Source organism: Brachyistius frenatus, unplaced genomic scaffold, assembly GCF_029030835.1.
Source record: "Brachyistius frenatus isolate BFR_SWC_R1_liver_20210118 unplaced genomic scaffold, ASM2903083v1 Contig_74, whole genome shotgun sequence".
In the NCBI taxonomy this organism is placed as follows: domain Eukaryota; kingdom Metazoa; phylum Chordata; class Actinopteri; family Embiotocidae; genus Brachyistius; species Brachyistius frenatus.
In genome coordinates, this window is record NW_027210673.1 from 480,683 (window position 1) to 496,063 (window position 15,381).

The 15,381-nt window shown below is 38.0% G+C and overlaps 2 protein-coding genes across 2 annotated transcripts; both read right to left on the minus strand.

Annotated features, from left to right (window-relative positions):
- Positions 1-1,971: 1,971 nt before the first annotated feature.
- Positions 1,972-2,586, minus strand: rpp25a (ribonuclease P and MRP subunit p25, a). The gene has a single exon (XM_069708090.1). It carries the CDS (start codon positions 2,584-2,586, stop codon positions 1,972-1,974), a length of 615 nt encoding a protein of 204 aa, XP_069564191.1.
- Positions 2,587-4,516: 1,930 nt separating this feature from the next.
- LOC138626456 (protein mono-ADP-ribosyltransferase PARP6-like) lies at positions 4,517-10,507 on the minus strand. The gene is made up of 21 exons (XM_069708105.1): positions 10,472-10,507; positions 9,880-9,974; positions 9,719-9,779; positions 8,421-8,511; positions 8,273-8,339; positions 7,972-8,121; positions 7,741-7,885; positions 7,430-7,587; positions 6,905-7,019; positions 6,694-6,786; positions 6,486-6,611; positions 6,318-6,383; positions 6,104-6,171; positions 5,930-5,978; positions 5,668-5,780; positions 5,491-5,563; positions 5,249-5,318; positions 5,063-5,142; positions 4,913-4,976; positions 4,737-4,821; positions 4,517-4,613 (listed from the first exon to the last, which is right to left on the minus strand). The coding sequence occupies exons 1-21, from the start codon at positions 10,496-10,498 to the stop codon at positions 4,517-4,519; spliced, it is 1,893 nt and encodes a 630-aa protein (XP_069564206.1). The 5' UTR covers positions 10,499-10,507.
- Positions 10,508-15,381: the final 4,874 nt, after the last annotated feature.

A 15,381-nucleotide genomic window follows, 5' to 3' on the forward strand; every position in this document is an offset into this window, starting at 1 on the left:
TAGGCCCACATGTACCAATAGAGCAATCTGTCTAAAAACTAAATACTCTATCGACAGTAAAAGTCCTGTTTGAAAAATTTAAATAAATAATAATAATTAAAAAAAAAGCATTTGCAGCAAAATATGATTAAGGTATCAAAGTAAAAGTACTGCTATTATTAGGCTATATATATGACATCATTAGATTATTGATAGTGAAGCATCAGCGTGTCAGCAGCGTGTTACTGTTGTAGCTGCTGCAGGCAGAGCAAGTTTAAATTGTTTTATATACAGTTTCATATTCCGGGACAGCTGATAAATGTGAGGGGTTGTCGGATGATATGAAGAAAAAAACACACAAAAAAAACAACATAAAAACTTTTACGTTTTTGAACTTTTTCGCAAATCTTAGATATTGGATCATGTGAACATTTATTGAAATGAAATCATGTGAGAAGTGTATAATGAAAACAAAATCAGTTTGGTTGAAATTTTAACAACTCATAGACACACACTGCTTTTTTTTTTTTTTTATTTTTTATTTATTTTTTATTTTTTTATTGTACTCTATTAATCCCCGAGGGGAAATTCTTTCGCTACAGCAGCGTCTCGGGGGGGAGCTGCTGCAACAGGCTTTTTGTAAGACGTGAGAAGACAAACAGGTTGGAAGCCACTGTTTTATATTTAACAATGTGTGTATTTTAAAAGCTTTTCATGGTAAGCCTGTCCACTCTCAAATCTTCATCTTACAAGTTACTAAAGCTGTCAAATAACTGTAGTGGAGAATATTACCCTCTGAAATGGAGTGGACTAGAACTATTAAGTAGCATAAAATGAAAATACTCAAGTAAAGTATAAGTAAGTCAAAATTGTACAGTAAGGGAGTAAATGTAGCCTTCTGATTTACTTTCCACCACTGTAAAATGCAAAAATGCTAAAAGTCAGTTAATATCATGATGACATCAATGTCAATTGTCCCATGTGAGATTATATGCTGCACAAATAGAGCCTTCGCTCACCAAGGCTCACTAATAAGGACCACACACGCTCCCTAATCAGGATCAGAAGTTTTATCAGGATTTCTCATCGGCTATTTTCTATAAGGATGAGAGTTAATGGTCCCAACCACTTTTTCCATTTCACTGTATTGTAGATTATTTTGGAGAACAAATTCCCACAAAAACAAACCAACTTGGATCGAAATGATTTTACTTAATGCACGTAAAAAAATTAAGGCTTGTATCTCTGCAAAATTTTAGGTTCAGATGTTTAAAATGTCTCTATTCTAAAAGGTTATGTCTGCTTTTATTAATGTTGATGACACATGTGCATTCCTCACCATACCCTAAAACATAAAAATTGAGATGCATTTCCAAGATACTTTCTTTATTTAAGTCCTGTTATATCCACACAAAAAAAATTCATTATGAAAGTTAACAAATGACCAGAATGTTATGGTCTCACCATCCATTACGATGAGAATTATTTTCTAAAGTAGAAAACAGAAAAAAGATAATTGATGCAGAACCCAGTGTTTATATTGACAATGACTGTGACCAACTTTGATTACATTTTGGTGGTTTGTTGAACCTATTGCATTAGAATAGGTTCTGATATTACTAATAAAAGCTAATATGATTAATATTTCAAACACCTTTTCATGTGTTACTTTTTATAAGAAAGTAATGCAAAATAAGTGTTGTATACATTTCTACATGCAACTGTATTGCTACAAATTATCATCACTGTTTTATTCCCAGTGGAGCTACTAAAACAATATTTGTAGACGTTGAATTATATCATTCATTTTAGACCTTGGAGGCAGACACAATTATTTACTTTAGTTGCAAAAATCCTTCCAAATTTAAATGCTGAGGTGTTACCTCCTTTTGGAAAACTTGATGCTGATAAACTCAATGATAAAATAACCTCATCAAACCTCACGAGAATGGAAATATTTTTGATCACATGATGCAGTCAGACATTGGATGTTTAGGGAGGACCTAAACTCCAACTGTCCAGACAGAGTCTCTTGGCTGTGTGCTGCAAGGAGGGACTGTGATCCGTCCTGAGCGGACCTCTGCATCGCTCTGCGTCCTCAGTGGGACCACTGGGGTTTTGTGGGGGTTGGTATCCGGACTCCTGGGGATCCAGAGGGTCTTTAGAGAGCAGGATGCAGATGGCAGGGACGGTCCTCTCCATGGTTATACCTGGTGCTCCCTGCTGTGTCTCCCAAACTTCATTCACTGTCTTGTAGTAGAGTTTGGACACCTGGTGCAGCCCCCCTACTTTACGTTTCAGGATCTCCACACAGGTGATAGTCTTGGTGACTCCCCTGCCTGATCCAGTGAAGACCACTTGTCTCAGTGATGTCCCATTGCCGTCTCCTCCATCCCCTTGCATGCGAGCTGTTGCAAACCGCAGTAGATTGCGGATCTTGCTTCCTTCTTTTACTCGCATGTGCAGGATGTCGGCTGCGAGACCTGGGATCGGACAGGGACTTCTGTCCTCTGTGCGGCTGATTCTCCTAAAGTTGCTCTGGCCAGGTTTTGGAGTAGAAGATAAGAATGGGAATGAAGGACTGAATGAAATGGACTGTTGTTCCATTTTAATGCTGTGTGCAGCATTTGAACTCTTCATCTGACCCCTGGGTTAAGTGATTGCTTGGAGAGAAACAAAACAACTGTGCTGGATGCTGTTTCTAAGCCTGCAGCCTCGGATTATTTACATCTCCCTCGAGATCTGAAGCACATTTCTTGTTCATTTAGTCAAAGAAAGTAAAAGCTGATCAGTTTAGTAATGCAAACTTGTCACTTATCTTGATCTTCTCTCTGTCTTCTGTCCATGCTGCATTTCCATTTTGTCTTCTAGGCACTAAGATGACAGCCAGCAGAATGAAGAGGGCATTTCTTCCTCTAATCCCATTGACATGAAGGAAAAGATGTCCTTCCTCTATTCAGCACTGAGGACAGCTGATGCCAACAAACACATATGAGGCTCAGAGAGAGACATGTAGAGTGAGACAAAGTGCTCTTAAAGGCACATGCAACATTTTGCCTCATTTAATAATGTCTGTCAGATTGGAGCTAGTTGGGATTTTTGTTCAAGGCTTAAGGGCTAAGAGATGTTATTTGTCTGCGGTTGCTTTAATAAACACTACTTAATGAGATTTAACAAGGCACATATTTGAAACATTTCTTCTTTTTTTTTTTTTAACTGAATAGGACTTAGTTGTCCCATTTTATTTACATTGTTAATGTGGGTTTTTTTCAGATACAGCACCAAGCTACAATCTCACCAGATTAAAGATAAAGAGAAATATTAACAATATTGTAACGTGTAAGATCATGGTTTTCAAGGCTGCTTTCCCTTTGCACTATCATCAGAGAGCCATATGATCCGAGAGAAATGTCTTTCTCTGGGCTATTGCAGCTACTTCACAGTTCTCCCTTCGGTCTAGCCTGCTGGGCTGACCCAGAAAATGCTTGCTGTACAAATTGTGCCTCCTTTTAATAAATGACATATATGAGGACAATTATACCTCGGAGCTGCCACTTTTTTTTTCTAAACCCACATGAAAATAGAACTTGTGAAACAAATCTGTATCCAGATGGCAACAGAGATGTTTTTGTAGTCGCTCACTTCAGAGAAGCCGATCTGAGAGAGGAGGTCAGGAGGCAGCTGCGGGGCTCATGTGGAACCAGTACACTGTTATAATGGTGCGTTTCTGCCTCACAGGATCGTATGCACCCCATCTTGTTCACTGACTCAGACAATGAGCAAAAACATGTGGTTCCCAGTGGTGTTAGGTCAGAGTAAATTACAATTAGTTGCCTTGAGGATTATCCACTGTCCATGAATGTCAATTAACTGTCCATCAGTGAATATACTGCACTCACAATATTATAAAACTTGATTATTTAGTAGTTTCAATTTCCAGACATTTATTTCCTGATTGTCATAAAGATTATGGTTTTATTTGCCCTTTTGTAAGTAATGAGAAAGCCCCTTAGAGTAGTTATTGGTTACACCCTCATCTGGTGGTGTAACACACACATTACACAAAGGACGAAACAAATAGATCTTTGAGTTGTTGAAAAACTGCATTAGCAGGTAAAACAAAAACACTGAAATCAATTGAACAAAATTTGCAAATATTATAAAATTTTATTCAGAAATGTATGGTTATGACATATTTACAAAAACACATGCTCACAGTAAAGTGTAAAATAGAACATAAGGCACAAAAGCTTTCAGATGACACAGCAAAACAGTGTTGTGATACTGATGATAGAAAGAAACTCAGTTCAGGTTTTGTGGTTTCTTTCCTTCAAGTTGCTGTTTTTTTTATTCACGCTAAACCTGATACGTTTAATGTCCAGCAGCTCCTTGTTTCATTTTTCAAACCAGTAAAAGTCTAACTTAATATTTTTCACCACCAAGAACAACAACCTATTCTCAGTCAGTCCATTTTTTTTTTATATATATGAAATAGTAGAAGAAGACCATGGGTATGTGTGTGTGTACATTGGTTTTCTCAGCATGGATTTGAAGCAATTACTTGTAAAATTTCCCTCTGGATTCTGGCTTGCTGAGTGTTGATGTGAACATCTCCCACCTGACCATTTTCATACCTGTGAAAGACAAAAGCAGACGGTTGTAGGAAACTGAAAGATAGTCTGAAAATTTCTGACTGCTCTGAGAAGCAGAAAGATGTTTCAGCAGTGCCTTTGTCTGCTGCGCTCTGCTTTACTCACACAAAGAGGAAACGTGTGCAGACATGGTCGGACACTGGACACACCCAAATGTTCCCGTGTTTTTGAAGGTCTTTTGAAGTTATCACTGTTAAGACGTACAGACACCTGTTAGATATTGATGTCACAAAATCACATCTTTTAAATCGAGCCTCTCGGTGAGACTACCCCTAATTTACCTTCACAGAGTGCAATGCAGTTTAGGTTACTGCTTTGCAGAAACCTGGAGTCCCCCAGCTGTTCCTGAAAAAAGCAGAGAATACAGAGTGAGATACAAAAAATAGAGCGGATCTTTTTGTGCAGACTGCATCTACAAATGATAATCTGACCTGTTTGATTTTGTTTATGCGGTTGTATTTCTGTAAAAGTTCTTCTTTGGTTGATATTTGGTGTTGACCTTTACCCATCTCTGAACAAAGAGAAAGAACATGTTTTAAAGATATTCTAGATAAACACTGGGGATTATGTAGTTTTACACAGATGATCAGAAATGATGATAAAGTGTTTGTTCTTACCAGAATATCCAAAAGATATACTCGAAATAGGACTCAAATAGATGCCTTTTCCATATGCAGCTCCGTGAAGCTTGAATAGAAAAGTGCATAAAAAATGTCTCAAAATAGATGTCAGTGGTCTAAATGTACACATAACATTTGTTGTTTTTCATTGAAATTCCTACTTTAAAAACTATAGGCTTACATCAAGGAGATCAAAGAAAGTAAACATTTGGGAAGGCTTTGGTATTCTCATATTCTACCTGTAATTTAGTATATGAGGCGTTGACCAGTCCGTTTCTCAAAATGGAGTGCCAGTTTTCAATGTGGGAACCACTGAAAGTAGTGAAAAAAAAGGTCTTTGCATGAAGCAGGGATAAAGTTATATCTAAGTATTAATAGAAACGTTTCATAAAAAATCTAGCCGCGGTTTTACTCACTGGAAAGCAAAGGTGCTGCCATAAAGTTTCCTAGCAGTTTGAAAGCGAGCCTCTTTGGATGGAGGGCTGCTGATCAACAGGAACTGATGTGGCGTGTGCATAAACTTCAGTCGCTATTGTGCACCAAGTGATACAAGATTAAATGGGAGATTGAATTCAATAAAACTCGGTATGGAATGTAATAATTGAATGCTAATTATTAACTACAGCTGCTTTAGAACTTGAAACTACAGTGTTAATAAATGATTAACTGCTAGCATACCTTGTTCAGTGGAAGCTTGACAATGTATGATCTGTTGCTCGCTAAAATCCTGTTGTTAAATACAAACACACACCTGGATATAAGTCTAAACACACTTGGATTTTAATGATATTTGACATTTATAATACAGAACAAAAATATAAGTCAAATGATAGATTAGATTGTGTCTCTCACCACTGTAGCAAGGGATGAGCGAGAGGGTCTATCTTGTCCATCTGCTTCTTTATCTCAGAATATGGACCCTGGATACAACGAAATACAATTAATTAATGCAACTGTCAGGGAACCATTCACCAGATTTGAGGTTTTTCTCACGGAGAAGAATCAGATGTGAATCTTGGAAACGGGATTGAGAGTGAAGGGTTCACAGTATATTGAGATGAGTTACCTGTGCCATCCTCCTGATCAACAAGACATTGTCCAGAGCTTTCTGCAGCCTGCTGTAGCTCTTCCTCTGTCACCACAAAATAATGTATGATTGCTTCAGTTTAACAAAATTACATACTGAATAATCCATTACAAATAAGGTCAGTAATTACTTTGGTTCAGCTGATACCTTCGGACTAAAGGCCAGAGTTTTGGGATTGCACGGATCAACAACAGAAGGGTACGGTTCAAATATGATGCTCTTGCGTGAAGACTGAAGGGCTGCTCTGCACATGGCAATCAACAGGTCAACCACCTGCAAGAGCAGAGATTACTGGGATACCGAACTCTTACACTCTGATCACTCATACTATACAGTATGTGAAAGTGTTACCAACCTCTGCACCGGTGGCCACCTCTTCTGTAGCTCCAGACATAACTCCCAGCATGTAAAAGGAAAACACACACAGCTCCCTGGTGCAAGCTGCGGGCTACAAACACACAAAGCAGAATGCTGACAATGCATTAACAGACATCTGCATTTTTTTGTTTTAAATCCATTGATCAACCCCTAAACCATCCAACTAATTTATTTGTAAGAGCTCGTACCTTAAGCATAAGGCCATTTTGAAACACATGTCGCTCATCACAAACGACACAGTATTCATTCAGTGTTGGGATTCTCTGCTCAGCGTACTTCATCACCTGTGTACACAATGAAAAACTAATTATGAAAACTGTTTACATTCTGGCTCACAGTCTGATGAAATTAAAATGTTAAATTTAAATTTGCTTGACATAAACCATCTAACAGCATTTTGTAAAGAAAATTATGTTTGGTTTGTTTCTTGAGTCCATGTGAACAATTATGCTAAATATGAAGAAATTCTCATTCACATTCAAAACAATAGGGAAGGTGTAAGGTCACAGTGATTGTGACCTTTGATCCCCAAACCTGATCAGGTCATCATTGGGACCAAGTGAATGTTTGTGCTAAATTTGAAGAAATTCGCTCAAGGCGTTCCTAAAATATTGCGTCCATAAGCCCGGAGTGGACCTACATATGTACGGACATGATGCCTCCTTCCACAGCCGTCGCCAGCGCAGAGGCATAAAAACATTTTGGATTACCACACTATCATATCAGGATAGGGCTTTACCTGAACCAAGAAGCCGTGATGCAGAGTTGGCGTGGTCTTACAGTGGCCGATGGGCTGGGAGGTGAAGAGCAGCTCTATCAGCTGTTTGGTGCTAAGTTGTGCTGAGGATTTGACCGCTGAGACCATCACCCTCTGTGGAAGAACAGATACACACACTCTATTACTATTAAACACTTTCAGACCTAAAAAAGCGATTTTTGCAAACATAGCAGCAGTCATAAAATAGCTACAATTTTTTTTTTATTTAGAAGAATATCCTTCATTTAAATTAGAGTGGGTCCTCACCTTTCCACTAGGCGTGTATGTGAAAAGCTCTCCGGTTGGATTCTTGATGGCGTAGGAAGTTGTCTGATTTGTGAAACGATTCAGTTTCATTGCAGGTAAAATGATCCTGTCCTTCACAGCCGGTTCCTGGTAGCCATCGGACCTGCTCGCAGTAAGTAAGAAGTGAATAGACACATCCAAGAGCAGATTGAGCCATCAGTAAAACAGCGGTGATATCAAATTCCCTCATACTTTGATAGTGGCAGCCAGATGCTAAATCTCGCACGAAATTTCTTGATGGTTCCACTTGGCCTGAACCATTTGCGTTGGCTCTTCTGTCGGACCACGATGTTGTCATTTGTCAGGTGCCTCCACTCTCGAGATATGAAGACTGTGAGAATACTGGGGAACAGAAATAAATAGTTTTGTCTGTTTATAATCAGGAGATGGACCATGAATCATGTGAAACAATGTGGATGGATCTTATCAAAGCATGCAGTGAGCAAAGTAATTATTAGGCCCATAAAAGTTCAAGTAAAGTATGAGCACTCACTTCTGCAGTTGTTTCCCTAGACTGAAATGATCAGTGTTAGATTGCTGAAAGACCTCAACTGAAGGTGCTGTGATGAGAAAAATCACTTTATTAGGTGTCACATTTATTCACGGTGAAATCTTTTTGCAGAAGTTGTGTTAGTGCTCACCAGGTCCGTCCAGATACTGAGACACAGAAAAGTGCAGGCGGATAACGATGGGCTCCGATGGATCAACCCTCCAGGCTTTGGCTGCTTCCTCCTGTGGACACAAAACACTGTCATCATTTTCAACAGATGCCATGACAGCAAATGTGTTGGTTGTGGTCAGAGGTTTACCCACTTGTCTGAGACACTGTACTTTTCAACAAAAAAAAGGTATGGTTTCTTTTCAAAATTTTGTGTCTGTTTGTGCCCCAACACATTTATTGAATTATTGAGAATTACAGCCTCTTATTTGTATGACTCTGCCAACCAGTCAAGTTGAAGTTTACATCCATGTCTGTTCAGATTCAAGTAAATGAAGAAAAATCCTCATGCTTGATCAATAAAGCTGACTCTAATTGAACACAAAGTTCTCGCCATGACAGTAATAAATAAAATTCGAAAACATGGATTATTCACACACATCTTCAACCTGACAGCACAGACGGACACAAAGACAGAGTGACCTTGACCTTTGATCTCTGATGACCCAAACCTAATCTTGGCTCCAGCACAAAGGCATAAAAGCTGTATTGCATATTATACATCTTGGGAACAACGAAAATGTCTTAACTTTATGAGATTGCCCTTTAACGTCCTCTCAGCTGAGTAGGATTTACTACAGCAGGTAACTTTTCTGTACCTGTATTAATAGGGCAGGCTTGACTGCACATGATGAACTCACTCGGCCACAATAACAAGAAGTATGTTTGTAGGAGGAAAGGTGAGGCTTTCAATTACAAAGAACACTGTACGTACTGTCAAGCCTGGCGATGCTAGTCTCACCTCAAAGAGAGAGGATTACCTCAGGACATCATAAAACTATCAGCCAGAAAGTTAAATCTCAGATGCAACCACGTGTTCCAGCAGGACATCAACCCATAAATACACTTCATAAAAGGGTGTGCGATGTCAAAATCAATTAAACTTTTGTTGTTGTTGTTGTTGTTGAGACCTCAGGTTTAAATAAATTAAGTGGACTGCCCTGAGAAGATGTGTCCATTCAAGATAAACCAAGCCTGCCAATAACTGCTGTCAAAGAATGCTAAGAGATATGCAACTAAATACTAGTTGTACTGTATGATAGTTTGGATCCACTAGATATTGTTATATTCTAAAAAGATGTACAATTGATTATTTAAATAAACCAAATTGTTCAATATAGTTTTTTTTTTTAAAGAAAAAATTACACTAATACCGCCATAATATAAGCCCATTACAAGTTGACCACAACCCAAATCATTTGTGAGTAAATTTGAACTTACATCCAGAAAGTTGGCATTAATGTTCAAGTCAACATCCACATCATCAATCGCCCCATAGTCCCTGATAGAAGAAAAGGAAGGGGAAATTAGAAAACGCAGAAAAGAAGCGGAGATCGCTTCATTTCAAGGCTGTGAATGAGAAAAGATGTTCAGACAATCACCAGACAGAGACTGCAGAGTCTGAATACAAAGTCCTCACTGCCTCGATGTCTGCATCCAGCTGGGGGTGGTGATACAGGTCAGTGGCACAGCCCTCCTGCCAAGACAAACACTAAGACACTTACCTCACGGCCTAAACAGCTCAGCACAACAGGGGGCTGAAGGATTAAACAAGTCACACATTTCTACAGCTAAGGATTGGTTTTTTTTTCCTATCATGACAAGAAGGTTGAAAGATATAGAATACAGGTAACATTTTAGTTTATCAACCTCTGTTTAGCATTTATAAGCAGTATACAAACAATTAATGGATGCATAACACCCTACTATGACATGATCTGCTGTAAACATAAACACGGCCTTTCTTAAGTGTTTATCAATTAATTTATCAACTCTATTTGTATAAAATCTCCTGTGAAGCATAATAAATTGCTGTAACACAGTTATAATTATATAAAGTTAATTGAATTAAACATATTCAGAAGACATTTATGAACATGAACTGTAATCTGTGCTTATTGCTGTAGTAGTGTTTACTATGTGAAAATGTTATTAAAAAAATCTCAAAAGAAAGACAATGTAATTGATGTTTACTTGTACTCCAAACAGGATGTCGTCCATGTCGCTGTCCTCATCACTGGGACTCTCTGTCCACTGCTGGCACACAGTGTCCTGTCGAGTTAATGGGAAAAGCTGTCAATCAAAAGATCATCTTAGATACACAGTTAATTTTTTCCTTCTGTCCACCCAAACAAAGTCAGCTAACAATGCTGCTGAGACTTTCACCGATGTCAACACATTTGCAGGGATATAATAGTAAATGTACAATAGAGAATAAACATTTCAAAACAGGATATTTAATACACACAGTATATATTATAATATAACCTTCTTGGCATGCTGGTGGTTGCAAAACAAGATAGGGTTTTAACTAATGATTGCTGTCATTATAAATAAATAATTCATTCTGTTCTTCATGACGTGTTTGGTCTGTAAAAAGACAAAAAATAGTGAAAAATTTCCATCAGAATTACCCAGAGTACAAGGCAGAACAATTTACTGCTGTAAAAACAAACGGTCCTTTTCAGAGATATCCAAACTCTCTGATGTTAAGGGCTTTACATAGAAATAGAGATGTATATTTGGAGCTTACAGACTCACCATGTGTTCAGTTTTTGGGCTTTTCTTCAGCAACAACAGACAAAGTGTTTACTCCACTGTGACTGAAAGATTCAAACACAATGCTGGGAAAACATATGCAACTTAATTAGTTCAGCTACCTCTGCAATATAAACAGATTGCTGTCATTTACTTTACAATTTAGACTATATTTTTACTATCATGATTAATGTTGTTTGCCTCTGTTTTTTCCCATATGTAAACAATGGAAAAGTAAATAATTTTAAATATTAAAATGCCTCACAAGATCAGAGCATGTGTCAGGTAATATTAATATGCCAGGCACAAAAATGTGTTCTTACCTTGTCACAGAGTTACTCCACGTTTCAAGGCAACATAGAAAAAAAGAAAAAATGTAATCACAAAAATCACAAGAATCTCCACATATGTGACCTTGACACCAGCAGAACAAAAGAATAGTCCTGTTAGATGGCTCTGCTAGCTGTCTGAGTTTGGTCGTCCTCCCCCTCTGTTTTGAACAGCAGGAAGTCACACATGTTTAGCCTGACTTCTGGGTCACATGACTGGCTGCAGATACTGGCAGCATGAGCAGCTGAACCTGGTCCAGAGAGAGAAGAGGCTGAGGACAAAACCTGAAAGTAACATTAAGTATCTCTGTCCTATTTGTGTGACACAAGTGCCATCTATTGCAATGCTCCTCCTTTGTCATCTTGTCCTTCATGAAAGAGGAGAGTTTAAAGAAAAAGCAACACAACTCTATGATTCATACTCTCCTTCAGACTCTTGAAATATCAGGCTCATGAATCCGCTTTAAAGACTCTGATGAGAACAAAGACCCTTCGTGGCAGGACGGCGATGTGGGTGATGTTTGGCTTTTATTGGTCTTCCTGTTTGTTTTCTCTGTTGCAGCCTGACCTTAATTGGTAGTTACCCTTGTTAGCAGTCACCTGCTGCTCTGCAGTCTGGACAGATTCGACACCTCTAGGGCTGCAGTCATCTGTGCAGGTCTCTCAACAAGGGCTTTTCTTAAGGTAATCCACTTAGAGATAAGTGGGTGTTTGTATATCTATAGGGGGGTGGGCACAATATCACGACTCCTTTTTCTTTATATTACACAGTATAAGGCCATTTTCAAGGCTGTCTGTACACAACTAAGAATAAAAAGCAGTCACAGACAGCGTGAGTGACATTCCTGCTCAGCTAAGTCAATATTCTCAAACAGCGTCTGCAGAACATCTCAAGCTTCACAAATATATTATTTCCTGGAGGGTTATCGGTTTATGTTGTACTACACTGTGCAGTTTTTGTGTTGCCATCTCATTTAAAAAATTTTTTAGGCAAGATAAATGAACAACAGGTTCACCGTGAAGATCAGATTCCCACAGCAACCACTATTCAATATCTATTGCATCTGTTGTAGAGACCAATAATTTAACATCAAAACTTCATCAGGAAATACATTGAAATACATAAATTGGTCTATTAATTCTCTCTCTCTTGTTCTAGATATTTCCTTTTTGAGTTTGTATTAACAAATCAGGTGGTGAGAGAGAAAAATGTGTGTATGACACAAGGTATGTCTGAATCAGGGACACTGCAGATATATGATGTGCATCATCACCACCACAACTTCTCAGAGAGCTTTTTCCCCATATCCATCCATTATCTATACCCACTTTATTCTGAACAGGGTCAGGGTTTTTGGATGGTGGGAGGAAGCCAGAGTACCCGGGGTAGAGAGAGAACCCATGCAGGCACAGGCAGAACATGCAAACTCCACACAGAAAGCCCCAGGCCAGGATTCGAACCGCTAACCTTATCGCTGCGAGGCGACAATGCTAACCATTGCACCACTGTGGTGGCGTATTCCTATATATACATAAAACCCTCAACAAATAATACAAAAATCTACAATTGGCATACAACTTTCAAATTACCTTCCAAAAAACCTTTGTTGTAAAATATGATGATGTCATTTTTATTGTATTAGTCATTTATGTGACATTTTGTTGGAATTAGTTTATGACATCTTGAGTTGTGGCCACAAACATGCTTTGTGAGGTCATATTAACCTTTGACCTTTGACCACTAAAATTTGATCAGTTAATCTGAGTACAAGTGAACGTTTGTTGCAAATGTACTGATGTACAAAACATTCCTGAGACATTGCGTTCATGACAATGAGACCGACAGACAATGTGAGAATAGTAAAATACCTGTGATAAGAAAGTGACTCTTAGAACATCTAAATCTATTTTAAAAATCATTCAATTGAATAGGGTATTTTACTTTTAAAATGTCTTTTGTTTTCTTCTTGTTTTTTCCTTTTTAAACAAAAAATTTAAATAGGTTTCACACCATTCTTATATACACACACATATATATATATATATTATATATATATTTGTATATATCAGGTTGACTCTGTCCAGCTGACCTGTGGGGAAAAAACGCTTGAGACAATTCAGCCGGTCATCCACAAGAGAGAGCTGCTGTTGAGTTGTTGAGAGAGAGTGAGAGAGAGAGAGAGAGAGAGAGAGAGAGAGAGAGAGAGAGAGAGACCCATAGAAAGGCCTTGTGTCCCAGATCCATACTTTACATAATGTGAGGAGACTGTTTTTGCAGTTAGTGTGCAAAAATCTAACTCGAACTTTGACATGTCACTGTATTGTACACATTTTGTCTGTAGATGTATATGCTGAATTCTGGAGTAATTAAAAAAAAAAAAAACTTTTATTTTCACCTTTCTCAATTTATTTGCTCGCTTTGCAGCTGTGAGCGGCTCTTCCTTTCCTTTGTGCAATGCATTTTGGGAGAATAGTGTGCATTTACAGCACACTTCCTTTTTTTTTTTTCATGCTGACTATTTTAAATGACAGCTGGCCTTAACACACATATAAATCCCTTTAAATGTAGCCAAACAAATACAAGTTAGATAAATTACTTACTACAATAATATCAAAACCTGCTGCGTTACGTTTTACAATGTTATATCCAAGCTCAGGTGGTTTATACATTTGATGCCTAATCAACACAATTACAAAACTGCATACAGGCAGCTAATGAAGACCTAAGAACCATTAAGACATTATTGTATTTTATTTTTTAAATCCATCTTCAAACTGTGACTCACTTCTCTGCAGCCTGTGCTCCACTTGCTTCAAGCCTGCTAATTGAAGAATGTAAAAAAAGTGTGAATCTGAGAGGGAATTACATACACACACACACACACACACACACACACACACACACACACACACACACACACACACACACACACACACACACACACACACACACACACACACACACACACACACACACACACACACACACAAAGTAAAAAAGGGGGTACCCCTACCAGTGGATACAAATGATTGGATTACTGAGCAGGGCTGAGACAGCACATCTTGATTATAGTAAATAACCTTTAGGAGAGTGCACATATCTGCAAAACACACAGTGTTGGGTGGATCTGGTTTTATCTTATGGTACGGTATGTTCCTCACACGGTGAGCCCAGCATGGGTCATCTACATCTAAAAGTGTATATGTTTAACATAACTTAACCTGTCAGAATGACAACCAGATGACACCTACAGTTTATCTACCGTACACTATTTTGGTAAAGTTGCGTCATGTGTGATGCATGCATTTGTGTATTTGTATAATTTGTAAGCAGGTTGATATTTAGTTTGCATCAGTGTTTGACCTAAAATGATAATAGTTAATGTTGGCAAGCACACTAGCAGACTAGTTTTCTACAAAAACAGCAAAATACACAGCAATTAAAATGCTTTACAAACTTAAGAGAAATGAGAATTGTATTCACACTCAGATGGATGTTGTCTTGTATGTTCAGACTGGGGGTGTCACTTTGTGTTTTTCCTTGCAATTTTAGCATATAGATTTTAGTCCTTAGATCTCCCCATCACACAAACTTTATGCCTTTCTTGATTTCACATTGCTTACATTCATTTAAGACTCTCACAACAGTGGCTGCTAACAAATTTATACCTCTTATGAGCAAAATACTGTTTACATGCAGGAGCATAATTCTTAAAATATATCAGTGGTAGACTCTAAAGAATTTATGGACAAAATATAATAGTTCTATCTGTTAATAAAGTTGTTTTATTGACTTTCTGAGGAAGGCATCCTCTTCCAGAGATGAAAGCAGGAAGTAAATTGTTCTGGTCATGTGATCATACACACTGACATCCATAATTTCAGTCAAGGCAATATATTTTTTCACTTACATTTTTTATTTCTTGGCCAAATCCTACAACAACACATGTGGAGCTTCCAGAAACAAAGCTGTGATCTGTGAGATTGAAAAGTTTAATGAGAAACATAGCAGGGAAC